At 37.2% G+C, this 27,593-nt stretch overlaps 3 protein-coding genes across 14 annotated transcripts in view; all 3 read left to right on the top strand.

Moving 5' to 3' along the window:
- Positions 1 to 5,439, top strand: part of Cngl (Cyclic nucleotide-gated ion channel-like) — a 42,556-nt gene extending 37,117 nt beyond the window's left edge. For 2 of the 6 annotated variants that reach the window (XM_068303298.1, XM_068303297.1), the window contains 5 exons: positions 248 to 370; positions 528 to 1,888; positions 1,949 to 2,427; positions 3,845 to 4,173; positions 4,241 to 5,439. In XM_068303298.1, coding sequence (XP_068159399.1) covers positions 248 to 370; positions 528 to 1,888; positions 1,949 to 2,427; positions 3,845 to 4,173; positions 4,241 to 5,140 — 3,192 coding nt within the window. In that variant the 3' untranslated portion in view covers positions 5,141 to 5,439. Of the gene's footprint in view, positions 1 to 163; positions 371 to 527; positions 1,889 to 1,948; positions 2,428 to 3,163; positions 3,417 to 3,844; positions 4,174 to 4,240 lie in introns of those variants that run through there. The other 4 variants (XM_068303294.1, XM_068303295.1, XM_068303296.1 and 1 more) reach the window with 3 other exon arrangements.
- A 5,195-nt stretch (positions 5,440 to 10,634) lies between these two features.
- On the top strand, positions 10,635 to 14,764 carry LOC137586663 (WSCD family member CG9164). Of its 2 annotated transcripts, none has more exons than XM_068302780.1 (5): positions 10,635 to 11,258; positions 13,062 to 13,214; positions 13,277 to 13,406; positions 13,728 to 14,132; positions 14,205 to 14,764. In XM_068302780.1, exons 2-5 carry the CDS (start codon positions 13,080 to 13,082, stop codon positions 14,522 to 14,524), a joined length of 990 nt encoding a protein of 329 aa, XP_068158881.1. In that variant the 5' UTR covers positions 10,635 to 11,258; positions 13,062 to 13,079; the 3' UTR covers positions 14,525 to 14,764. The 2 variants fall into 2 exon arrangements, with proteins under 2 accessions (XP_068158881.1, XP_068158882.1); XM_068302781.1 differs by having other exon boundaries at positions 10,637 to 11,258; positions 13,731 to 14,132.
- A 2,523-nt stretch (positions 14,765 to 17,287) lies between these two features.
- acj6 (abnormal chemosensory protein 6) overlaps positions 17,288 to 27,593 on the top strand; it is a 29,889-nt gene continuing 19,583 nt past the window's right edge. For 3 of the 6 annotated variants that reach the window (XM_068302589.1, XM_068302590.1, XM_068302587.1), the window contains exons 1-4: positions 17,288 to 18,029; positions 18,212 to 18,802; positions 26,602 to 26,658; positions 27,139 to 27,315. In XM_068302589.1, coding sequence (XP_068158690.1) covers positions 18,677 to 18,802; positions 26,602 to 26,658; positions 27,139 to 27,315 — 360 coding nt within the window. In that variant the 5' untranslated portion in view covers positions 17,288 to 18,029; positions 18,212 to 18,676. The remainder of the gene's footprint in view (positions 18,030 to 18,211; positions 18,803 to 26,601; positions 26,659 to 27,138; positions 27,316 to 27,593) is intronic. The other 3 variants (XM_068302592.1, XM_068302591.1, XM_068302588.1) reach the window with 2 other exon arrangements.

Below are 27,593 nucleotides of genomic sequence, written 5' to 3'. Positions count from 1 at the left end.
AATGAATCAAGTTTTTATTTCTTTTTTAATTTATTTTGAATTTAGCAAAAATAAAACACAATGCAAAAGAAAAACAATGAATACAAACTTTATGTTGTTGTGTAATTTATCCCCGGCTCCTAAATAGTAGTTTTTGTATGTGTCTTTATGTGTCTTGCACTAGGATCGCGAAGAGCGAGCTGTTAAGTCCACCACACCACAGAAATCTCCACCTCACTCACATGTAACGTGTACGTTATCGCCGCAGGAATCGATACAGGAAGAGCCCGAACGCGAGTTCAACGAAGGCTTTCCCCTAATCCAGCGTCTGCAACAGTTGAAAATAAAGAATGAACCTCAAGCGAATTCTGAGACCGGAGTCGGTGTTATGGTAAAGCTAAATGACCCAACTTACCCAACCTAACCCCCTAACCACCACCTCACACCCCTCTTCAAAACCAAGTCCAATCCAACAACAACAAACCTTGACTTGGCTTTAGCTTTCAAAATACTAATCTATTTGAATGGTCTTCTTTGTCGCATGCTAGGTGAACACTCCGGCGAATATCAGCAGTAAAATTGATACGCATTTCGGAGCCGGACCATCGGGGGCCATGGCCTCTGTGGCTCAGATAAAGCCCATTATGAAGGTGTCCTTTAAACAGAAAATCCAGCAAATGCAATCTGGCACAAGTACAAGCTCAGCGGGCTCCTCGACTGGTGCCATTGCCAAGAAGGAGCCGCCCAAATCTTTGGCCGTAGTGGCCAAACACGCCACTACTGAGGAGACGACAACGACAACAATTGCAGTGGCCAGTGGAGTGGCTAGTTCGGGAACAGCAGTGGCAGCAGCAGCAGCGGGAACATCTGTTGAGGGGGGAATAGACCCCATAAAGAAAGCAATGAAACCATCCCTGAGGCTCGGCGGTACTACTCCTCCACTACAATCCGATACGGACACAGATGGCACACCCATCAAACCATGGTCCAAGCTTAAACTCGCTACACTAATGTCGTCTAGCTACACAAGTCTCACCAATTGTCAATCGCCCGATGACGGCACGCCTTTGAAGAATTACTCGTTGAGCAATATACCGCAGCATGCCATGGAGGGGATGAGTTCGCGTCCCCGACATCACAGTGCCCGCAGTTCGCGATCGCCCAGGCATTACAATCAGCAGCATGGAGGGCATAGTGGTCATGGGCATGGACATCATCATGGTCACCATCATCATGGTCAAACATCGAGCTCCAGCTCAACACGAAGCCACCAAATGAGTAGCTGTACAGCTGCAGCCACAACCCGCCCACAGAAACCCGAGCAAAGGCTACCGGAACCAAATAGCAATGAGGCCATCGGCGAGGGTCGCAAACTCTATCAGAGTGTCTTCGACCTATCGCCGGAGTATTGCGGCTTGCCCTTTGTGAAGCGGCTGAAGATACTCAATGAACGACAGAAGTTAGTCGAATTGGAGAATGCCCTGCAAACGCGTAGCTTTAGTCTGGATTGCTCCAAGTCGAGTATCAACAGTCAAATGCCCATCAATGAGTCATTGTATCGTTGTTACAGCGATACATCCGGCATCTATTCACAATTTGTTAGCACCTATGAATCGAATACAACCACCAATACAAGTTCTACTTCCACTTCGGCCTCGGCCTCGGCATCGGCATCTGCCTCGGATAGCAATTATCAACGGCAAGCATTGCAATATTTGCCCCTACCACTAAGTCCTGAATCGAATGAAACTGTTGAGCGACGCAAGCTGAAGAGTATTTTGAAGAAATTACAGAAGAGTAATAATAACAACAATCCAACGAGCAGTGGCGATGCCCCAGAGGCAAATGAACCCTCATCTCTGTCTCTGTCCCTGTCCAGGGGCCTGCCCAGGGAGCCAACCTTGGAAGGGTACGTGGCCAGGCACAGTAAGCTCTTGAAGAGTGTAACATTCCATTCAACTCTTTCTAGCCCGCCCGCAAGTGCCAAATTGACCGAAGAAGATCCAGAGGAGGATGGTCAAGGTCAGTTCGCTGCCTTGGCCCCTTCCCACGCGAACGTGAACGTGAATGTAAATTTAAATGCGCGCGCGCCGGTTAGTTCGATAGTGTTGAATAAGCAAGCGGTTCCGGATCCGCCAACAAATTCACCGCAAGATAGTTTCGCGTCACCATCGGCATTTGCGTCAAGTAGTTGTGGTGTTGGTGGTGGTGGTGGTGGTGGTGGTGGTGCCGAAGGTGGCACCGCCGCCGCCATTACATCGTCATCGTCGTCGTCGTCCGCATCTGCCACCGCATCGTATATTGTTGAATCTCAGCAGCAAATTCTCTCACAGTCTACCACAACATCCACAGATTTGAATTTGAGTTTGCAGCTTCGACAGAATACGATGAATGCTTCATCCACATCAACGACAACGACAAGTGTCGCTCAGGTTCCCAAGTTGGAAGGTAAATATACGAATTTCCATTTTTCCTTCATTTTTATTTTTCGCTTCACCAATGACAATCCTTCGAACACTAAAACAACAACAACAAAAACAACAGGAGCAACCGAGCAGCAACACTTGCCTAAACAATCTATCTGATCTCTACTCTAACCAATAATCTTTCCGCTTCAATCTTTCTCTGCTGAAACTGTACTTTTCTTTTCATTTTCTGTTTTTTTGTTTGTTTTGCTGATCCTCTGATCCTTCTACTGTAACTGTTTCTACATTATGTTGATCCATACATTGTTCTATCTCTGTTCTGCGCATGCCTCAAGAACAACACACACAGTTTGTCTCTCTCTCTTTCTCTATGCCCCCCTATTTCTAGCTTTCTCTCTCTCTCTCTCTTCATTTTGAACTCTATTTTAAGGCTGACTTATGCTCAAATTCAAACTTTACACATTTGGCAAATATTTTTGCATGATTAGCGCTTTAAAAAACCGCTTACTAAACATTCAACTAGTTTGAATTCCATTTTTTTTCCTCTCAGTTGATAACTAAGTGCGTTTATTTATTTGGATTAAGTCCTCCAAGCAAGATGGAGGCTCCCTCACCCATCAACCCCTACCAACCCCCTCCAATCAAGTGTAAATACGCGAGAAAAACAAATATGCTTTACCTAGTACCCATGTACATATATTTTAGTATAAGTTCATCCATTCACTTTTGCACATTTAGCTTTAAGGATATTTTTCCAGCTACATAGATCCTCGAGCGTCGCTAGCTCAAGTAGGTACAGTCACGCACAAGCACGCTACTCACACACACGCCAAAAATGGAACGAAACGATAATGGAATGGAACACTGTCCACTGGAGTGAAACGCCCCACAATTCTTGAGCCGAGCATGTGCAACTACATTAAATAATAATTTTAGCCAAAATGCTTCTTGTAAATACCTTTAACTAACTGACACACACCAATACACTCACACAAGCACACACACACACACACACACACAGCTTTGTGATGGAGTTGTGACATTTTTTTATTTGAATTTTAAACGATGATCGCAAGGAATGTGTGTAACGTATGTATTCTGTAACCTGTAAATAACTGTAATTGTATATATACCTATATTCTTTTTTGATTTTGGGACTATAACCAAGTAAATTGCTTACCACAGAATCACAAAAACAATTCAAAATACCAACAGCGTATCCAAAGTGTTTTGGTAGTGGCAAAGAACGTTCGTTCGATTGTAGTGTCTACTAACTTATCACTCTCAAATCACAATGCAAGATTAGCTACAACAATAACAAGAAAAACTACAACCAACTTGTGCGACCAAGTGCCTTTAACTTAAATCACTAATCCCTCACTTTGGCTTACTTAATCTTACTAATCTCTTGGTTTTTCTTATTGAATCTGTTTTTCAAGGATTTCCAGAAGCTCAGGACTATTTTAATCAGATACTGAGCGGCATTAATCATGTGATCAAAACTCATATGAACGAAATGCATTCGAAATTTGAAACACAATTCTCTAGCATGGCCGGTGAGGTGAGACGTCGAGATGCCATAATAGCCCAATTACAGTTAAAGTTGCGGACCATCGAACAAAAGTCAACCACATCATCCTCATCCGCAGCCGCGTTGATAACTCGCCGACAGAAGCGTGAGAAGATGTCACAGATATCGGTGGATGACGATGAACCATGTGAAGACGACAACAGTAGTTCCGGCTCCTCGGCAGAGCTTTTATTTATGGTGAGTCCGAATCAGTGAATAAAAACAAATGCTGACAATGATAATAATAATGATGATGATATTTCAGCGAGGCGATTCTTTAGATACTGTATTTACCTCATCACCGCCCATTCAGGGCAGGCGGAGTATATCGCCCAGTCCTGGCTCGAGGCCAAGTCGTTATCATCATGCTGCCTCGGCGAATGCTCTGAATTGTCCGAGTAGTTATTACACGGGTCCAGGCAATCTCACCACACGTCATGCCCAAAGTCATCCCAGTTTTTATACAGCCCACGGCAATGGAAATGGCAATGGCAATGGGAACGGTCGAGGCAGTCGTATTGGCTATAGAGATTGGAGTGGAAGCGAAGAGAGAAGCTCTGTGGGTCCAACTCGTATGGTGGCCGATGTTACGGGGAATCTGACACGTCTCTCGGACAGCGTTATCTTGGACATTGGCGAGAGTTCTAGCTCAAGTTCGTCATCGAGTAAACTGAACATAGCCGAGGAAGACGATGAAGATGATGAAGGTGATGGCCATGGGGAAACGGATGCGGGAGCTGCCTTAGTATCTAGAAGCCATGGCCCAAACGACTGGGAAGTCCAAATGCTGGCCGCCGAAATGGAGAGGCAAGAGAAACGCAAACGTGGACTCTCCCTAACCGATAATCTTGGCGAGCTAAAACATTGCAGCACATTCTTGCGCAGACGTCGCAAATTCAGCGATACCGAAACGGAAATCAGCGAGACGGATTTGTCAAATGAACAGCAGCTAAGCGGCAGTTGCCTAGGAGCTGGTAGCTCGGGCACTCTAGCCACCTCAACGGAGGCAGCATCTGGCAGTGGAGAAGCTGCAGCTAGAGCTGCCATTCAAAGTGGCAGCCAACGTCCAAGGGCGTCCAGTCTCGACCAGTTTAATTTACGTTATGGCATTGGACGGGGAATTTTTAAAGCAATGAGCATCGATCGTGATAAAGACAAGCTTTGAGAACTATAATCATTATAATCAATATATGTATGTATGTTCGATCAATAACCCTCCAATTGGATAAATTTCTAAGCAATTCCGGGCAGTATTACTAACAACAACAACAACCACAACAATGGCACCGATACAACCTAAATGTTGGGACAAAAAGGGCAGCATATAGAAATATATTCTGCTTAGCTCTTCCAAAAACGAATAAAAAGAATGGATATCTATATATATAAATGAATATATGTATAACACATGGATATGAATAGTTTTTAAACACAAAAAAGAAAAATTAAACCAGAGAGTTTTTCCATTCCACAAAGTTTCCTTTTGATTTCATTTCATTTTCAATCTACTACACTCTGGAAAACCAAAGAAAACAAAATATGGAAACTAGTTTCGAATGTTAGAAATACTGAAATGTAGGAAAAGTTTCTTTATTTTTTAGTTTCATTTGTACAATTTTGTTGGTTTTGTTTTCAAATGGTTGTGTTATATTAGATTTCTAATATTTAGTAAGATACTTGGACATCTCTTTTCAAATAATCTCGTGCCTAGAACGATATTACACAGAGATCGAGATCGAAATCGAAATCGATGTCATTGCGTATTCAATTCATTCTATAGTTTATCGGTTTTTAAGACACAAATATCGCAATTAACTTAGACTTTTATTATTATTATCCAATTGACTTAACTGAAGATCGTTCAAAATTGTTTCAAACGATTTTCAATGGTGGCACGAACTATTAACGATCAACGAACTTATTCGATATAGACTTATCGATAATAAAAAAAATGAAAGAAAAACCTGTTGAAATGACATTTTAAAGATTTTGCTGATTTCGAATACCTTTTGCTCTGGCTTTTCCTCTTGGAACTTCAAAAATTAGTTTCGAAATTGAATTTTAAAATCTAGGCTAGGTTATTTTTATGTAAATGTATATAGGACGTTTTTAAAGATTTGTGACGATTTTTTTCCGAGTGTAAATCATTTCCATTTAAATGAATGAGTTTACTTTGAGTGACTGTGTGTATGTGTGTGCGTGCGTGTGTGTGTGTGTGTGTGTCTAGCATGTGTGAGTTAAAAATTCCCACATTAAACCGTCCTACATAACGTCCATGCCATTTGGAGCATGTTTGTTTTTGTTTTTTAGTATGATTCGGAATTGAAATGGTAATCGCTATATACATACTTATCTATTCAACTGTATGCATGATCTATCCTCAGTTAGGGTTATCTTGGTTGGAATCACTGCGAATGGGCTCTCTCTTTATAATGATTGTTTTTCTTTTCTCTATTATTCAAAAACATTAAATGTGTATATATTATGTACCTCTTACTGTTAGAGACTAAGATGGGAAAATATAAATATATATATATATATTTTAAGTATATACATATACACACACAAATATACCTAGAGACAGAAAATAAAACAAAAAAACCAAAAAAAAAAATAACAACAACAACAACCTAGTCTAATGAAAACCGAAAGCTTTAATACTTATATGACAAAAAAATAAAAACAAAAAAGAAAACATATTTAAGAAATGTTTTAAATACTAATCAACCAAAAAAAAAAGTAAAGAAAACAAACAAACGATAGCTGAAAACGAGTTATGATATAAACTTAAGTCGAACACATACATACATACAAATATATGTACTATTCATATGTATATGTGTGTGTGTATGTCTAGTTATTGAAGCCTCCTCCCATAGTGTATGTATGCCAGAAAACTGCAAAATGATATCCTTTTTTCTTAATTAAATCAAATGTTAGAAGAATATTCCATAAAACGAAACTCAATCATCAATTTTATGCATTTTATTTGTAGAATATTTATGCAGTTCTCTGGTTTAACTAAGCCCTAAATCTTATTATTAACTAATTAGCACTCTCAATCTAAGTTTCAGCTAAGGAAAACCTACAAATCCTACAATCAAGAGCTAAAACAAACTGAAACTCTCTCTGAAACAACCGACACACACACACACACACACACAGAAACACATACACTCTGTCTCTAACTCTATCTATCAATCTATCTAACTCTCTCCCTAATGTATTCCTAAGTAGTGTTTAGTGCTAACAATATGTATTTCAACTAAAAAGCTTAAAGCTAATTTATGCAAAACGAAACAAATGAAAAACTGTAAAATTGTTCAATGAACTCATTTGAATTGTTTGAATACTTTGAAAGGCCGACAGACAAAAAAAAACATACAAATTACTAGAAACTAACAAATAGCTAGCTGACATCTAGACATCTGACATCTCAGCCCCCCTCTTCTTTCTATCTCTTGTAGTCTGTAGTCCGTAGTCCGAACACTGCAAACCAATCCACTTCACTCCTTTGAAACCAATATATACATATATACCACCAAGAGTTTTTTGTAGCGAATGTTGAATGAAAACCAAACTAAACTTAATCTCTCTTGCATTAAGGCGGCACGCGGCAAACTATTCCAAAAGAAAACAAAAAGAAAAGAAAACGAAACTTATATACAATATGTATATAGTATAATCTATATACATATATACTATATATATACATATATATTCTTAGCCATATACTGGGTTGCATTGTACAAACAAAAACCAACCAAAAAATATGAAACGAAAATTCAAGGAACAATTTCAATGGGTTCAACCAAAATAAAAATGGGTCACAGCCAGCTAAGCAGTCCAATCTATGTAAATCTAATAAGTATGTACCACGCACACACACACACACACACACACATACACAGCACAACACACTTGATATAAATATATATATATATGAGATATGATAATGGCCAGAGAGCTCTTCACTAAGCCTAACTATTTAAGGATTCACCATTCTGTTAGTGTTAGTTTAGTGTATTTCGTTATCCTTCTGTTTTGTATCGGTTAATCGATTCAACTTACTTACATACATACATACATACATATGCCAGGGACCACAACAAAACTATTGTGTTTTTTTTTGTTCTTCTTTGGGTTCATTTTTTTTTCTAAAAAATAAAAAAAAAAACAACAACTAGCAGACTACATATATATTTATAAATAAGAAACGAAAAACAAAAACAAATGCGAAACAAACAAACTTATTTATTAACAAACAAAATACCAAAATGATAAACTTACCTTTGAAGTCCTAAAACGAAACGAGTTTAAACGAGAGGAAATTTCAATTAATTATGACACAAAAAACAAAAGGATTTCGGTTAACCGAAATGAATATACTCTTACAATGAGACAACTTTCTTTAAATGGGCAAGAAGGACTAAGAAGATCCGATTAAAATGGATCGATAGTTTGTTGTTCCAGTTCCATTGATTCCGATAGACAAACAGACAATCGGCAATCGAGATCTCATTTGCTTAATCTCAAAACGAAGAATTAACCTTTATGTTAATAATATTGAAGGATTGCCAATTGTATGAGTATATAACCACAAAAACAAAAACAACAACAAAAACCCATGTATATAGAGAAATCACTTCAGCTAGCTCATCTAACTAGTTTATCCTCCATTTGAGTTTCGATACGTGTATTAAACTTACTCTGTGAGTCAATTATGTGTATAATGTCATATTTGTGAACTGATTTTAAATGTCTCCCCCTTCCCCTTACCCACCCTTACCCTCTCCTTTCCTTACACCAAATGTGTATCTTATACTTTCTCGTTTAGTATTCCATTTGTATTTGTTGTATAATATAATATGTATGGCATATATATATACCTATATATAAATATATTTTAAATTGCTTGTCTTTAAGTTTACCAATATTTTTGTACATTAGTTTAAGGTAGCTCTAACAACAAAAACATAAATGAACAAAACATGAGTTTATAGGACTCATTGTTGTTGTCGTCGTCCCACGAGTTTAGTGTAAAATTTAAATGTTTTTTTTTCCTATGTCTAATTTTTGCGATAACAAAGAAAGAAAACAAGAAAACCAAACCAAAAAGCAAGTAAAAACAATTATTTATAGAGTAAAAAGTTAAAATTATATGCAAAAAAAAAAAAAAGAAACTAAAACTAAAACTAAATACGAATGAGAAATTAGCACGTGTTAAAGAAATGCAAGAAGAAAAAAGAAATTAACAAGAACAACAACTACAACAGGAGATAAAACAGAGAGAGAGAGAGAGAGAGAGAAAATAATAAATGTGTATATGGAGGAAATTTGAAAATTTTTAGTGTGCCAAATCTCTTCTCTCTTTTCTATCTATGCATCATATCAACTTTTACTCACCAAATATATGGTATGATGTTGCTAATAAACAAACCAACAACCAACACAAACAACAAAATAATGTCAACAACAACAACAACACCATTATGTTGAACAAAGAAATCAGAAATCTCCCAAAATGATCATAAAAATAATTATACCAAATGCAACCAAGGTGAAAAAAAAGAAAAAAAATATGAACAAGAAAATGTATTTAACTAAAAACCAGCTAAACAAAAAACAAACAACAACAACAACACACTCCACTATAAAAATACAAACATAAAATTTAATAAAATGTTGTATTATTTTAAAAGGTATTTATAAATACTTTCTGAACAATGAATAAGCGCAGACGAATCCTTAGGGGGGATGGCCAATGAAACTGATCGACTCTTCCCTTCGCAATTTCCGATTTGACCCACCGATCTCTTTCAAATACCGATTATGAGCTAGCAAAGGATATATGTATAATGTCAGTGCCGTTTGCTTGGATATTTTAGATAGACTTTATTCTTCTTTCAGTTTTTCCTATGCCTCGGCTATGGCCCTCTATTAAAGATGGGGAGAGCGCTGGCTCAGCGGTCTCACGCTGGCTTAGCCCCAGCTTCCCAGCTCATGGATATGTTTATATGAATACGTGAATGTGCGTAAACATAAACATTTGTTTATTGCGTATATTTATAATTGATTACCACATTATGTATGTATGTAAACATATTTTGGATGAGCATAAGATGTGGAGTCGAACTAAAAATAGGAAGACAATATGTCATAACATTATGACGATCGGCAATGCAAAGCAAAATGAGATATGCAGTGGTAATTCTGATTTTGCCGGCTCTCAAGTGACTTGATATGGAAATTTTTTGTTTGTTTTTCAGCATCTTTGTTGTAGATCTATGATTTTTTGATTTTGGCTTTGGTCTTTTGTTTAATTCTGGAATTCTCTATCGACATTTCTCAATGAAATTGTATGAAAATTAGGTTGTTCTCAACGTGTCTCAGAATAAATAGGATAATTTCCATGGAAATTACATGAAAATCAACATGACTATGTGACCTCTAACTTTAGATACTTACTCAGACAGCTAAAGCTTTGAAAGTATTATGCTTAACGGTATGCATAGCTTTCTAACCGCAAAAAGCTTAAGAACAATTTCAAATTTTCATAACGCAAGCGCAGTGCGTATACGTAATATTTGTGTGTGTGTTTCTTGCGGCATGAGTAAACAGTCATCATCATCAGCTGAGCACTCAACCACCAAACACAACCAACCAGGGGATGGTTCTTTGCATAACAGTGTGGCAACTCTGGCCAGAACACTTTGCCGTACGGTTTTCATAGAGCTTTCACCCCCCGAAGCGATGCTGAGCAGCAGCAGAAGGTCTTAGGCAGTCGGTAGTGCAACGGCTGCTACAATACAAAAAGGAAAAGACAACAAAAAACCCCAAAAAAAAAAAATACATAAAGAAAAATTGAACAAACAAATTAGAAATAAATAAAAAATTTCAAATAAAAATCTAGTTAAAATTTATACAACAATTTTTGATTGCTATACGTAGTTATAAATAGTAAACATTGCGAGACCTGCACACCTAGAGGGAGTGAAAGAGAGAGAGGGGCAGAGAAAGAGAGAGAGAGAGAGCACCAAAAAAATAAAAGGAAAGGAAAACGTCTTCTGCTTTAAATTCAGTTATCTGTGTCATGTAGCGGTATTTTTTGTTTCAACTTTTTTTTTTTGTTTTTTTTGTAATTTTCTTTTGTCGTTTTGTTGTTGTGGTTGTTTTTTTCTCGATTCTGGGTGTCTCTCTCTCTCTCTCTCTAGCCTTTGGCATTAAGACTCCCTCTTAGGCATATTCACGTGCAAAAGAAGGACAAGGGGAAATCGGAATCGGTAAGTTGAAAATTTGGTCGAAACCAAATTATTTGTTTACATTTCACTCACATGCGTGTGTTTGTGCCTGTGTTCGTGTGCGTGAGGGTGTGTGGTGTGTGTGTGTGTGTACTCAAGAGATTTTTCGTATTGTTTATTTAATTTGATTTCTAATGTTTTGAATCGACCAACACAGAAAGGTCGTTTTCGAACCTACAGATCTATCATCAATATGCCCATCAAAATTGAATATATTTCTGTATTTTAAGTGGTTTGCCACCACCGCACCACACCTTCTCTGCCCACCCCACATTGTTTCTGTGTAGAGGGCACCTCAATTATACTTATCCAACGCCTAACAACCGCCTCTTAATTATTATGTAAAATACGCCCCAAATCAAACACAACAAGAGCAAACCAAACTCTCGGTGAGGTCGATCTTTGGGGGTTTCTCTGTATGGTCATTCTGTGGGGAATATGTGGCGAGGTGGGGGGGTAGCTCCCCATCATAATAATTTTCGGTGTGCTAATATGCGTGGTGGTCTCTCTATTGTCTGATTTAATGCCGTAAAACAATCAAACTATTGTCCATCATTCCGCTCTTCCGTTTTGCTATGTAAAGCTTTTATCTTGATTTCCATTCCTTTTTTAGCTTAGCTTCAATGAAACGATTAGTCAGTTGGCTTTAGTCGATTTTTCTTTAACGTTTTTGTGTCTTTTTTTGTTTTTGGCCTTGTTTTAATATGAACTAGTTTTTGGGCTTAATGCTAGAAGAGATTCCATAAGCGAGGGTTCATCCAATAGATTGTCAAAGCCATGAAAGAGGAAACTAAAGAACATGAAATGAATAGAATTAGGGATCCGAAATTCTGTAATTATTCAATTCCTTTCAAAGCCTCAAAATTGACATTCCCAACATTCAGTGACAAAATGACACAAAGCTAAAACGAATTGCCTAAATGTGAATATTATTAGAACTTTTCAAAGGATTCAGTTAATCATGTGTATTTGAAATCAAATAACATTTAGATTGACAAATAATTAGAATGCAATATGTACTTATGATTTAATCTGAACATCTTTTAAAGCAACCCTCGCCAATTTTATCCCCAGCTGTTGCATAAATTTTCGCATTTAGCTGCTTGTCTTTCGCATATATTGTACGAGTATGTATGTATGTATGTGTATCTATGATTATGTGAGATTGTATGTGTGTGTGTGTGTGTGTGTGTGTAAGGTTGTATCTATGAGTTTATGGATGTCAGTATGTATTTGCGCTTTTGTGGATTTCGTGCGCGTTTTATGCAACTCAAGGAATTTCTCTTGGCCAAGAGGCCTGACAAGGCTTTTTTTTTGTTTGCTTCTTTTATTTCATTCTATTTTCCTTGCCTTCTTTTTTTTTGAAGAGTGTTCCTTAATTTTTTCGGTTTTTTTTGTTTTTGTTGTCATCGTGGTTTGTTGTCCGGGGTTACTTACCTACCCATACGCTCTCCTCTCTATTGAGGAAAAAGGTCCTTGTCACATTTTATTTTTGCCTTTGTTTTTGTTTTTGTTTCGTTGTCATAACAAAATCAACAACATTTCGTATATTATGGCGACAGACAGAGGTTTTACGAAAGAGGCAACTTAATTAGTTTCATTAGGCCTAAGCCGAAAAAAACAATGTTCTATTAGATTCTACATGCATATATTAACATATCTATATTCGATGAATACGAATGGAAATATTTGTGCATATCTCAATAAGTTCTTTTCGGTGTGGGCTTCGGGTTTCGAGTGCCTTTTGCGATCCTTGTAATAGTGTTCTGTTGGTTTTGGTTTCAGTAATGCAAAGGCGGCGTTATGGCACTACAAGGCTGGCGCTTTTTCGGTGTCTCGGCAACCATCATCATCTACATAGGCGGCGTTTTATTTCTATCCATGAACAATATACCTGGATCGCATCCAAAACGCACACGGATCGAGCGTTTTGCCGAGGTAAGTGTGTGTTTATAACTACAAATTTGGACTGGTCTCAAATTTGATTACTTTCGGTATAGTTTCCCAGCTTTCATAGTCCCCGATTTCCTATGCCTAGCCGCAAGATGACCATACGCTGGTGTCGAGATCTCAAATATATAAATCGTGATCTTCCAAACTATACAGATTACAAGGCTGGAGATTTTTTCAGTAAGTAAACATGAAATAACCCACATTAATGTTTAACTTTGGCCGTGTCGAAGTTTGTGACTCTTCCGTTGTCGATCAATATATATATACTCTATATACTTGACGGTTCCTTCTCCTATACGTTCTAACCACAATTAATATAACCTTTTAGCAAGGATATATACATAAAAATAGACTGACTGATTGCCAGACAGAGAGATTTTATGGATTAGCAATAAAGCACCCTAGACAGGGTACAAATGTGGTTAAAAACGTTAAGACTAAGACTTGTTAAGATGATGAATGTAATTAAGAGGTTTCTTTTGCTTTCTTATTTTCCAGCAGCTGCCCTGCCCAGCAGCATTCTCGGCAGCAGCAGCAGCAGCGATGGCGAGGCATTAATGCCACCAATGGCCATGCCCATGCTAACGGCTTTGGCCAGTTTTCCGGGCAGTGGCAACACTTGGTTGCGTTATTTGCTGCAGCAAGCGACTGGCATACTCACGGGCAGCATCTATAAGGATTATGGACTGCTCAAGACCGGATTTCCGGCCGAAAATGTCTGCAATAGCTCAGTATTATTAGTGAAAACACACGAATGGGGCTCCAAGGCTTGGGCTCCGTTCTCCAAGGCCATATTGCTGGTCCGCGATCCGGAGAAGGCCATTATAGCCGAGTTTAATCGGCAGAGTGGCGGCCACATTGGTTTCGCCTCACCCGATCGTTACAAGCGTACCAAAGGCAAATGTATGTCCAAATGAAATTCCATTCCATACAAACCGATTAATTATTACTTTTGCCCTTGGTTTATTTTGACAGATTGGCAACAGTTTGTTAGCAACAAGCTAAAGGGCTGGGAGCTAATGAATCTTAGCTGGGCCCGTAATTTTACTGGCAGTATTAAGGTTGTATTCTATGATGATTTGGTCCATCATACCGAACGTGAATTGCGAGCAATTTTGGAATTTCTTGAATATCCTGTGGACGAGCAGCTGATGCGTTGTGCTCTGATGCGCAAAGAGGGCATTTTTAGGCGTAAGAAACGTGTATTATCCTTTGACCCCTATACGGATGCCATGCGAATGGAGGTGCAGACACGTAAACGTTTGGTCTACGGCCAATTGGGCAGACAGGAATAACAATAAGGACAACAACGAGACGAAAGCAACGATTATGGAGCAACGTGCAATGAACAGACAAATGGAGACAAAAACGACACAAAAAACGGAAAAAAAGAAACCAAATACGTACCACCAATACCAACCATAGCAATAACATCCTTATCAATATATTCCATGCCACGCCCTTGCCCTTGCCCTTGCCCTAGTCCTTGCCCATCCCAAACCCCTGAAAGTTTTCTTCCTTCGTTCCACACAAAATGACTGCAATGCATCAAATAGTAATAGTAATAATTATAATTACAATAATAATAACTTACAGTTTATATTTCACATAGGACCATAGATCTCAATGATGGAATCAAATTGCAATAGGATAGATAGTTTAGACCTTACTTTTTGGATCCACTTTTCCCCACACTGTGTGCGCCTTCTTCCAAATCAAAGCAAAAACAAAACCAAAACCAAATTGTTTTCGCATTTTATCGTTTGCTTATAGCCAAATAATAGCATAAGCTTATAGCCTAATATTAGTTACTACTACTACTACTACAACTAGTTTTTTTTTGTGTCTAAGTTTTGTTAGCTCTTTATACCTATTTATATATATATATTTGTATATATATATATATTTACATATAGTTCAAAAATGTGGAGGAAAAAGGTATTATGATTCCTGAACGAATTTATGAAATTCATTTATCGCTTTATCGCTCATCCATACATATGTATGTATGTATGTATGTATATATCTACATACATATATATTCATTGATATTTTGCTCTGATTAGTAACTTTAACAACAACAACAACCACAACAACAACAACAACAACAATTAGACTATCCTTGTAAAAAGTTTTATACACAATTCTACAAAGCAAAAAAACACAAGAAAACAAATGAAAAAAATGAAATAACGTTAATTTATGATTATATTAGATAATTGTACAAATTTGAAACTGAAATAAAAACAAAACCCTATATACAAATAGAAACAAGGATTCAAAGGATTCGTTCACATCTAAGCTTTAAGCTCTTTCTATAATTTCAACGAGCTTAAAAGGGGTTAAAAGAGTCTCAACTAAAAGCTTTTCACAGGACACTCAAGCCAAGTCCTTTTGAAAGAACTGCGAAACACAGATGGCGCCACTGAGGGCGGCAACTAATTCATGAACCTACTAACTCATCTGTGAACAAATGTGAATTACTAGTTACTAAAAGTATTTCCAATGAAAATAATAATGATCCTATATACTCGAGCAGAATCCGGGTGTTTCTAAGCTGAAGGCCATAGTTGCTAGTCCTTGTTTGCCTACACCTATATCCTTTACTGACAATACTAATATGCATTCGAATCAAAACGAATTGTATGTCCCATTCATTATTTCTACCTTAAAAAGCCAAAAGTTGTCTATGCAAAGATATTCGAAAGTATTCATTAGAATATGGTGCCAAATTTCATTCCAAGCAAAAGTCGTCATAGGTGTGAATGCTTTGCTGGACTAGAAACACAAAAACAGCATTCAATCAGTATGAATACACCTTCTCATTTTGAATTATTCGAATATACTCATGATAAACTCTATTTGTTGAACACTCGTGTTTTCAATGCATAATTGGATTGATTCGAATATTGTGTTGAATTTCATGGATTGAATATTTTATTCAGTTTAAGTAAATATTTAAGATTATATCTCCATTACTCATTTATACTTTGTGTCTATCTGTGGTTACCTTCAAGTCTACATTCTGGACGATTTTGATTTGAAATTACTGCCAGAAGAACTTGTCGAGGGCTGATCTACTAGACTAGCTACTACAATAAGATTAGTAAAAATATTTCAAAAGAATATCTAGTCTCGGTAAAGAAGAGATCTCTGAGATTCCCTCAGACACAGAGAGAGCAATTTTAAAGTCTCTGATTGTGACACCCGTTAAATCAGACAACTGTCAGTATGATTAGGTAGGCTTTAGAGGAGACACCCTGTAAAATTGTTTAGCAATGTTGCATGCTTTTAACAGTTACACTAGCCCAACAACAACAACTATGAGTAGGCCTCATATATGCCCTCGGCCTCCAAGTCTCTCTCTGGCTCAGTCTATCTCTCTATCTCTCTCTTACTTTCTATGGTGTACCTGTACCTCTACCTCTCCTGGCTCTGCCCCTCTACCTCTTTCTAACCCCCCTTGTGCTTGCTTCTGTTGTTGGCGTCGTTTTGTGCCTTTTGTTAACGCCAGTGCCAAAAAATTGTGCCATATGCCGGACGCAGGGCATTGCGATGCTTACAACTCGCAATAGCTAGGCAGAAAGAGAGAGAGAAAGAGAAAGAAAGACAGGGAAAGCTACTTACAGGGTGTGTGTGTGAGAGAGTGACAGCGAGTGACCAAATCGCATGAGAGTCTCGTCCTGGCGGCGGGAATGAAGGAAAGGGAATAAGACACTGCGCAAACTCTGACCCACTCGCTGGCTCTGCCACTGGATGGCAGACTTCGTCAAGTTATGCCTAGCCAGGACTCAGGTAGAGACACAAAACGTTCGCTCGTCCAATTCCAGCTGAACGAAAGCGCCGCTGTTGCCGGCTCTGTGTGGCAAGGCGACCAATCAGCGCTTATATAAAGCCATTTTGTAGGGGTGGCGCTTGGGCGGACTGGGCACGACACGGCTCAACATTGGACACGCCCACGCTGATAAATAATGAAAACATGTCCTCCCCATTTGGAGAAATAAACTCTGAAGTTAGCGAAACTCATCATAGAATTCTTTATCACAACACCACGCGCGCTTGTCTAGTTGTGAAATCTGTTCGCTTGCGTTTAGTTTCGACAATAGTTGAAGGCGTGTATAAGGATAACCAAGCATCAAACAGTAGCAGCAGCAGGATACAATTACATGCAGGCCAATATCAGCTGAGCAGGCGACGGCTGGACAAACAGTTAACTAGACGCACTACCACACACACACACTCACTCACACACACACCACACACACACACACACACACACACATACACAAACAGACGCACACACACACACCCACCTATACACACACCTACACACACCCTACCACATGAATGCCTAGCAAACGATAGAGGAAAATAACTCCCGTGTGTTGTGCAAAGAACAGCCAAAAAGGACAAGCAGCCAGGAGTTAGGAGGCTTAAAGCTTGGCTTGGCTTTGCTTGGCTCTCGGGGCTAGGCTTGGCTTGCGCCTTCTTCTGCCTGATTTGTTTTTGTTTTGTTGGGGTTCCCTCTTTCTTCGGTCACGACGCCGAAACGAACACAAAAATTATTGCATTGTCGCGCGTTCTCGCTAAACGTGTAAACGCCAGTGACGCATACGCTAAAAACGCCGGAAACGGAAACCGAAATCGAAACTGAAACCAAAAACGAAAAACGGAACGGAACTGCATCCAAACACACACAAAAGTCCAAGGATCAGTATCGTCGGCGCAATTTGGAATTATTAACTTGACAAAACGGAAACGGAACTGCCCAAAAGGGACCAACAAACAAAAAAAAAAAAAGTATTAAAAACAACAACAACACAACAAAAAGAAAAGTCCTTTTCGGTGTTTGGCTTTTGATTTGCCGCTTAACTTGGCCGTTTGATATGATTTCATTTGATTTTTGGTCGTGATTTTGTCCTTTACGCGTCGGCTAAATGCAAAGCAACATCCTGATTTTTTTCTTGTGATTTTTTTCTCAGTTGTCTAAACCGCAAAACTCGTCCATAAGCCAAAACAACAACAACAACAACAACAACAACAGCAACAACAGCGAAAAATAATAAGAAAAATACAAAAAAAAGAAAGTGCTCAAAACCAACAAAGAGAAAATCAAGTGAAAAAGAGAGAGAAAGAAAGATAAATAATCAAAGAAAAAAGCAAAAAAAAAAAAAAAAAAGAAAGAAAAAAGGCAAAGGGTATAGGATCCAATCCAAAAACCTTTTTGTTCATTGTTTTTCAACTAATCGTATATATATATGTGTATATATATTTGATCTTATACATATATATATAGACATATATATTTATAAAATTCACAATTATCCTGTCCTGCATGCCAGGACAGTCGGTCAAGTTGTTAAAGTAAGTGCTTCAAAATTTATTCGCCAACAACATTCGACGCCTCAAGGGCGTTCAAACTGGAGGAGGATTTCGTCGGCGGCTGCATGACAATGTCGATGTATTCGACAACGGATAAAATGAAAATGTCAGCGCCCAGTTGTTTTCCAGGACGCTACAGTCCATCGTATCGAAGTTCAGAACAAATGCGACGCTGTATGCCAAATCCATCTGTAAGTAATCAACCAAAGAAAAAGAAACCAAAACACAAATTTACATTAAGCCACTTTCATCCCGGCCAATTATCGACAGACCACTATTAGATGTTACGTCTTATGCCCAACACTTGCTTAAGCATTTATCCAACTGATGTCACAAGATATTCCAAATAAGGCCTGATTTCATAAGTTCATAAACAATATTAGTTGAAATGTCGTTTGGAATAATGGTTAAAGATATTTGGGTTTCATTCATTCCGTTTCGTTTAGCAACAATCACAAAAGTAAAGAGTTTAAATACAAATTTCAATCATTAATAAGAGTTCTCAGATTGAAAAAGTATGGCAAAACACATTTGAAAATGATCTAGGATAAACAAACCAAACAAACACATCATAATCAAGGGCGTTTTATATCAATCTATGGACTTTCGTATCCTCTTTCCAATTAGAAGAGTCATGAAGGAGTCGATTTTCTCAATTTGAATGTTTACTTTGTCAGGAGCACATGGCCCCCTAGCATCGTCTTCTCCTTTTGAGTTGCTTATGAGTCCTTCTACTAATCAATTTTGACTTCTTATAGAGTCATATTTCTAATCAATCAATTGTTAGCCTCACATTATCTTAAAGTACTCTAAATGAAACAGTTTCAAATGCATAAGGAAAGGAGACTCAAAAGAGTCTCGTCTAGGTGATGTCTGTTCAAATAAACTTTCAAATGTTGGTTTAATAAGTAGTCCTTCGGTTTTTCGCCATCGTATTTACGAGTTCCTCAAAAGAAGGTTAATGAATTTCTTAAATATAAACAACCAAGCATTTCAACAGTTTTTTGTGGATTTCCATGTAAACTATTACCCCATTTATTCAGTTAGGGGGAGGGACGGATAATTGAAATGGCTCACCAAAGCTTTAGAGCCACCAACGGTTGGCCAATTCACATAATGTTTCATTCTTTCTAAAATCCCCATAGTCCAAAGAACACTCATCGGGCTTTATAATATTTATATTTTCTCATTGAAGAAGACCACGCGTTGCCACCTCCTTGGACAACAAGAAGAAAAGATTGAAAAAAACAGGAGTGGATTTTACTTTAACTTACTTTTTGTACACGATTTTCGCATTGAATGTATTTTTGTCAATTAATGTTATCTAATAGTTACTTATCACTCAGGATCTCATATTTAAGTGGAAGACTTCTTGAGTTATTGCAATGTCTACGTGGCATAGAAATATCATTTAGATTTTCTACACGCGTTAATGATCTCTGTTGAGTTTTCCTTTTAAATGATAAAAGATTAAAATTTTAAAGAGTTTCGTATACCAGGTATCTAGATGTGTATTCTTTATCCCCCTAAGATTGGAAGGAATCTCAAGGCACATATTGGCATTTCTCATTACATCATGAATTCTTTACACTCTTTTTAAGCTTTCTAAAATTCTCCAAAAACTATCAGTTTTAATTATTTGTTGAATTAAAAGACAATTGCTTAAAACTCATGAGGTTTATAGGAATAAACAAATTCCAGAAAAGTCATGTGAGTCCGTTTGTGTCAAGATATTGAAATTCACATAATTTTGATGACTTAATAACATGAATTTCTATTATAGATCAGTTCTTAAACCATCCTTCATCCTGTTAACTTTTTTTACTATATTTTTTAATCTCCGTCATTCCGAGAACCGAAACGAACATTCTAAATTATCTATAACTTTGCTCTTATCGTTTTGATGACCTACGAAGACTAAACTATTTTATATATTTGGTTCCATTTCTAAATCGTTTTTGAGGGCATTTATTGGTAGATACTAGGATAAATTTCTTTCAAATGTTTAACAAACTTGTGATTTTTATGAAGTTTGATATAGGATTTTATACCACTCACACACACACACACACAAACAAACATTATATTATTACGGCTTATATCCAGACATGTTTATTTATACAAAAACAAAACGGAAACGGAAACTAACAAAACAAAAGAAAGAAAGAGGGAAAGACCAAGCGAACAAATATAATAACTGACTCTGTCTCATTTTTAATGCACTTGTTTTGCCACACCCACTTGCTCTACGCCACCGCCCCCCTTTTTTACTGCCTTTCACTCTGACTTGTTTATGTTTCACTCAAGTTCAGCCCAAATATAACAATAAGTAAATATTTGTCTTAATTATTGCATAAATGTCGCAATTTTTTGCGTTGCCTTCTCGTTTGTGTTTTGTTATTTGTTTTGTGATTTTGTTTTTGTCTTTTTTTTTTGGTTCTTTTTTTGGTTAGCCATAGATTTATCAGAGTTTGCTTACATTTGGCCCTAATGGGCATAACCTTGAAAAGTGTTTTGTAATTTATTTGCATTAAATATGTATTAACTATTGTTTGGCCAAACAACCAGAAAGAGACAGACAACCACAGGGCACGAGCAGACGGAGCGACAGACAGGGACAGAGCGAGAGCGAGCACAAAAAATGTGCATAAATAAATGATTTGGGCAAAACAGAACAGAACAAAAAAAAATGATATACAAAGAAGACTTGGTCGAAAAGTTGATTGCATACACACTCACACACAGACACACACACACACACACACACACACGACGAACGCAAATACTTACTCACCTTCATGGTACAGGTGAAAGTAATAAGAGTTAAGCAAAAGGGTGTGGGAGAAAGTTACTTACATTCGGCTCATGTTTTTCTTTTTTAAAGAAATCAACGCTTAAATATTTTCACTTAACATTTTATGTTGGTAGCATTAACTTTTGGGCCATTTGAGTTGGATTCTTTTGCTTCTTCGAGTTTTGTTTGTCAGTCTTAATCTGTTTTAACTCGTAGAGATTGTTCAGAAGATTCGAAAGAGTATCAAGTTCCTTGGTATTAATATAGTTCTCTAGTTGATCAGGTTCTAACTCATTATGGTTAATATCTTCTGGCTTTAGCCAACTTATCTGGTGATTCTAAGTGTTTTTCGCTTTATCTAGCTATGACTCCCAACTAATTTTAGCATTGAATTAGTGACAATTCTAGAATGCTTATTGCAGTCGACAGATCAGGAAACTTAATAGAGAAATTGTCAATTTCATCGAACTGAGTGATCCCTAGGGATATGTATATACCTTAAAGTTATCCAAAGAATATTGAATATAGCATTCGCTGGAAAAAGGTATTCTCTTAGAGGATGAGACCGACAAGTACATTTGCTTATCGGATTTACTTTACCCCCCAATCCCATGCCATATTCAATCGGCGTCCATACCCTCAACTCCTCCTCCTTTCAGTTAGCCACTTTTCGGCTTTTCCCAAGACCCAAACGAAGCAAAAAGTATGTGATCAAAGCGGCGGATTTATAGGATTTATAAGCTGCTGCTGGTTCTACTGTCCGCCACCCTTGGCGCATTAGAGAGTGAGCCTTGATATAGCCTTGAAAAGGCGCAATGTGCACGACTGTGGATAGACAATTGGACAGAGATTTTTTTTGATTTTTTGTTAGCTGGTAGCAAAAACCAAAAAAAGAAACACTTAACGCCTTGCAGTCCATTAAATGGAAATTTGTCGCAAGCGACGCAGGGGTGTACACCCCTCTGCCCAGGGGATTGAAGGCAGTGAAGGTGAATAGCCAAGGGATGGAATGGGAAGGGGAAAAGGGCAGGGGGTCCACTTGAATTGTTTGCAGGAAGGCGCTAAATGGACAGCGGTGTCCCGTTAATTTGATTTAAATATTCATAAACTGCATTAAACTGGCCGCGACAAATGTGCCGAGAACTGGACAAAAATTACCAATTTGTAATTGTCTGCATGAATGAATGGATGGACACTCTAATTGTGGAAAGCAATCTAGGGATTTTGGTTAGATGAATGGAATCAAATGTGATTCCCATTCCATTCCATTGTTGTCTGGTTTCCAAATTTATGAACTTCTTCACACTTTATTCAACTAAATATTTACCAATTGTCCTTCGATGGGAATTTGTAGTTAACTTTTTTGAAATGTTCGGAAGAAAACCTTTAATTGAAATCCTTTTAAACAAGTTGATTTTATTTTAAAGCTTTTTTGATTGGCTTGGAAAAAACATTTATATTTATTATGTTAGGTTACCCATAGCTGCTAGATAAGGGTAATGGATAGGAGATAGTGGATAACATTTATTTAGTATACAAATGAAATTGAATTTGTTTGAATCCACCTTCCATCAAAGACATTGTAACTGCTTTTAATATTTTCACCTTCTAAGTATTAGCAGCTTAACTTAAATGAACTTCAGTTGTTGTAAAATGAATGAAGAAATAAATCAAATTTGTAAAACATTTTGTTTCAAACCTGTAAATGAAGGACATTCAAAAACCAAGTAACTAAATGAACTCTAAAGTTATGTAGTAGTACCTGAGAATTGTTAGAGCTAAACTCTGTCGTAAGCGAAATCAAGTAAAAGTCCAATTCGTTTAAGGAAACTTAACTTGGGTTCAAGCTCTCACTTTAAGGCAAAGAAATGACGTTAAAATTTTTCTACTCGGTAAGATTTTTGTTAAGATATCGACTTATTCGATTAGATAAGACATACAACAGTTCTCGACAGATTAAGTCATGAATTTTATTACGAAATTCGTGTTGAGATGGCTAAATAAAGACTAACTAACAACACTTTCGTCTCAAAATTTCATGTAGTTACTAAAAGATTCGAAAATTGTGAGGGAAACTTCTTATTCTATTAATTGAAAGTTCTCTATAAATGTTCCTTCCAAATGGCTTATTCGAGTATCTAATGGACCTTGAGTCTATTGTATTTCATATTCTTTTCTCTTCCGTGCCAAAAATCTTTGATCTCAACAATCTCTATGTTGCAGTTTAAATTCCGATTCTTGAAATGTTTTATGGCTTGTTTATTTTAGTTCACATTAAATTTCACCCACATGTTATCTGCCGGGCTTTAAGATACTTTCACTCAAAAACTTCTACTTCTTTATGCTGTGCTACTTTCTACTTTCATTTTTGTTTTTTTTGGCATTTTTTGTGTGTATTTTGGTTGGTTTTCTTTTTTGCATTAGTTTTGGTTTTTACACACAAAATCGATAAAAATTTAACATTCAGCAATGCGTATCTATTTACACACACATCATAAATATTAAATGGCTGACAAGCAGCAAAAAAAACGCACACACACACACAGAAATGAGAGCGAAAACAAAATAAACAAGTAAGGAAGAGAGAGAGAGAGAGAAAGAAAGGAACCAAAAACAGAAAAAAAAAGTTTACTTGATTAATTTTTCACACTAATAAAGAATTTATGTGCAAGTGTCAAGCTGCACTGCGGCGCCCCCCGTCTCACCCGTCGCCTATATTCCGCTCCATGCTCGCATGCCAGACAACGTGCAGGTCAAGACTTTGAGAGAGAGAGAGAGAGAGAGAGAGAGAACAGAGAATCCATGAGTTCCGTATTCCTGTTTCTGGTATCTCTGTTAATGGCTGCTGGTTCCCGTCTCGACTGCTTTCTGGGTGACAGAAAGTTCGGGTGGGGGTCGAGTGGTAACTGGCTGGCTGTCGGGTGTGAGTTCATAATTTGATGAATGACTGCGCATATTAATTCATAAATTAATTTGCTGTTTATATTGCGGCTATTTTTATTGCCCATTGGCCCAACATGGCAAATTGTTGCCTACTTTACAGGGCCAATCGACCGAAATACGCACAAAGTCACACACACACATACATTTACGTCATACATACATATGTGTTTTATGAATTCCACATTAGGCGAAATTTATTACACAAATTTAAAACTTTAGGCGAATTAACAATGTTTTACTTAGTTTATTCTACTAGTTTTAGTTCGACTCTTGACAAGTATGTAGCTTATCTAGACATTAAAATTTCTGTGATTAGTAGTAAGAATTAGCTAATCAATAATCAATCTCTATGTTTAACTAGGAATATGATATTGCGGAAATGTGCCCCTTTTAGTATGCAATAGTTGTCTTAAGTGCTGTATTAGAATCATCCAGTCCTAAAGAGATGGACTTAAAACAATGTTTATCAAAATAATCTTTGATTAGATACAAAATTAAAGTTTTCTTAGCCGCTTATCGAGGTTGGGAATGATTTGCCCACTTTCAGGATGGACTTGTTATGTAAAAAAACAAAATCATGACTAAAAATTGTTAATTTATTTCTCTTTTTTCACTGTCAAATGAAAAATTAACTATAAATTAATGTTTTCAAATTATAAGTTGATAATCCGATTACAGAGAAACTTTTCAAATATCTATAAAAAGTAAAAATAAATTAAGTAATAATAATAAATTATTTGATGTCTGAATAACTTATGTATAAATTGCAACTATTTGAAACAGAAGCTGAAGAGATCAAGATCAAAACACAAATTTTTCGTTTCAAAATTAGTTCATTTTTAGGAAGTTAAAAACAGTTTTTGAATGTGGTTTTGAATTGTTAATGTCCAGTGCAAAGATGATATTCAAAGAAATCAAATTTGGATACGAGAATATCAATAAACGAATACCTAATTGAGAATGTTTGAAACTTTCATTTCATGAGTGCTGTTTGTGTGTCTGCGTGTGTGTGTTTGTGTGTGTGTTTGCTTGTGTTTTCTGATGATTTTGACATTGTGTAAATGAGAGCACGCATAAAACCTGTCGCTGTCTAGTGTCCTGTCCTGGTACTTGTCTTGTGCTGTCCTGCAAGTTACCATTATGTGGCTGTCTCTGTTCCGTTTCTGTCTGTCCTTTCTACCCACATACAAGCACACATACATACATACATATATACCTAAAGGACTGAATGCAAACAAAAACTGTCGCTGTCACATTATTTGCCTGACGCCCACAATTCGCCACGCCCGTCGACCAAGTTTAAGCGACAACTGCCTCGCATGGTAATGAGTAAAACAAGCTACGGGGCAAGTGTGCGGTTGAACGAACGGGAGGAAGTGGGGAGTGGGATGGGCTGTAAGTGGGTACGACACTGAGGTATATTGAGCAAAAGACATGCATTAAGAATGCACAACATTTTGATTTCCTACAATGGCCGCCACCCGGTTATTGCGGTCTGTCCTAGAGAGCGAGACACGTACTCATGGCACACACATACAGCCAAATCAGAGAGCAAACTCACGCTGAAAGAGAGAGAGCCAGTGAGAGACTGAGTGGGAGTGGGAGTGGGATTGAGAGCCTCGTTCTTATTCTTCTTACGCCTTTACTTCCAAAATGAGCGAGCAAATTTTATATGGAGACCATGTGAGTTGCCTCTGTCGCTGCTTCTGCCACTGCCACTGCCGACGTCTTCATCTCATCCATTTCAAGTTTCAAGTTTTGTGCGCATCTAAATAATTGATTAACTGAAAAATTCGTGCGAGTTTTCCCTCATTTTTGTTTTGTTTTTTTTTTTTTTTTTTTGTGTATATATAACGATACGATATATAAAATCGATAAAGACGACGGCAAAAGTCTATGAGAGAAGAGAGAAGGCAATTCTAAAAAAAACCAAAAACAATAAACCGTAACCATAACCGAAACCGAAACAGAAACATAAAATATTTGATATGTATGTTTCTTTGTTTTGATTATTTATTTAAAACTTTAGCCAGCGGCTGGCAATAGAAATCGATATGACAGAAAATACTTCAAAATGATAAACATCAAAGTTGAAGTTGAAGATGAAGTTAAAGCTCTTGGCTTTTACACATATATAGAGTTATATGCTTAAAGCGATCTAACTCGAAATTCATTGAAAAACAAAATAAAGAACATGTCCATCTAAATCCTATCCATTTGTATCTATTCCATGTTCTGTCTCGTCTTTTTCAGAGTCGTTTATTAGAAGATGCTTCCCTATTATGCAATTCGTGGTCAGCACGTCAGAATGTAAGTTTAATAACAACAACAACCACAAAAACAACCACAATAAAAAAAACATCAATTATATATTTATAATGACTTAGTCTTATTTTGTTAAACAAAACAAATTGTTTTGTGACATTCAAATCTATTCTAAATGCTATTCTAACAATCGACTCTGTTTGCAATTTCCTTTTTAGTTTTTTTTTCGAGATTGCATTACAAATTGGTACCAAAAACAAAAAAAGAAAACAAATTCAATCCAAAACATACATATAACTACCATATGATTTCAATTCGATTTCAATTTTCTTTGATATTTCGGGGTTATTCGGGTAGTTTTTAAAAAATACCTCAACCAACTGAAAAACCTACAAAAAAACAAGTTCATTTCAATTTGAAAACAATCAAATATTGGCCTGAAATTTCATCAAATGTATCTGGTATTATCTTATTTTATGAATTTGTTTGTGAAATCAACTAATTGTTTTTCTGTCTTGTTCACAGGGTGATATTTTCGCGGGTATCAACGATGGCATACTCAGCAGAGCGGAAGCTCTGGCCGCCGTTGATATACAGAAACATCAAGCCCAGCATGTACATAGCCAAATGCCCTCCCAAATTAAGCACGATGTGATGTATCATCATCATACAATGAGTGGGCCCCCGCAACGTCCATTACAGGTGAGTGACACAAATCTTGAAATGAACTTTTGGGAGAGAACTATCAAAGATATGCTCCTTAAACTAAGATCGACTACTTACGACAACTCTGAATCTACTTAATTGATTCCTGTACAAGTAATGCCAGCCGGGAGTAGCTCCAGAAATTCGTATATATGTAGTTCTATAGGACTGTGAAAAGACCTACATCAATCTTCATATACCCATGCTCCATGTCAATCGATTAGATTCGCTTTCCATGAGTTTCTTGATCGGTTCTTGACTTCCATTCGTTGCTT

The sequence above is a fragment of the Drosophila tropicalis genome, unplaced genomic scaffold, assembly GCF_018151085.1.
Source record: "Drosophila tropicalis isolate 14030-0801.00 unplaced genomic scaffold, ASM1815108v1 contig_158, whole genome shotgun sequence".
Taxonomy (NCBI): Eukaryota; Metazoa; Arthropoda; class Insecta; order Diptera; family Drosophilidae; genus Drosophila; species Drosophila tropicalis.
This window is presented reverse-complemented; position numbering and strand designations above follow the sequence as displayed.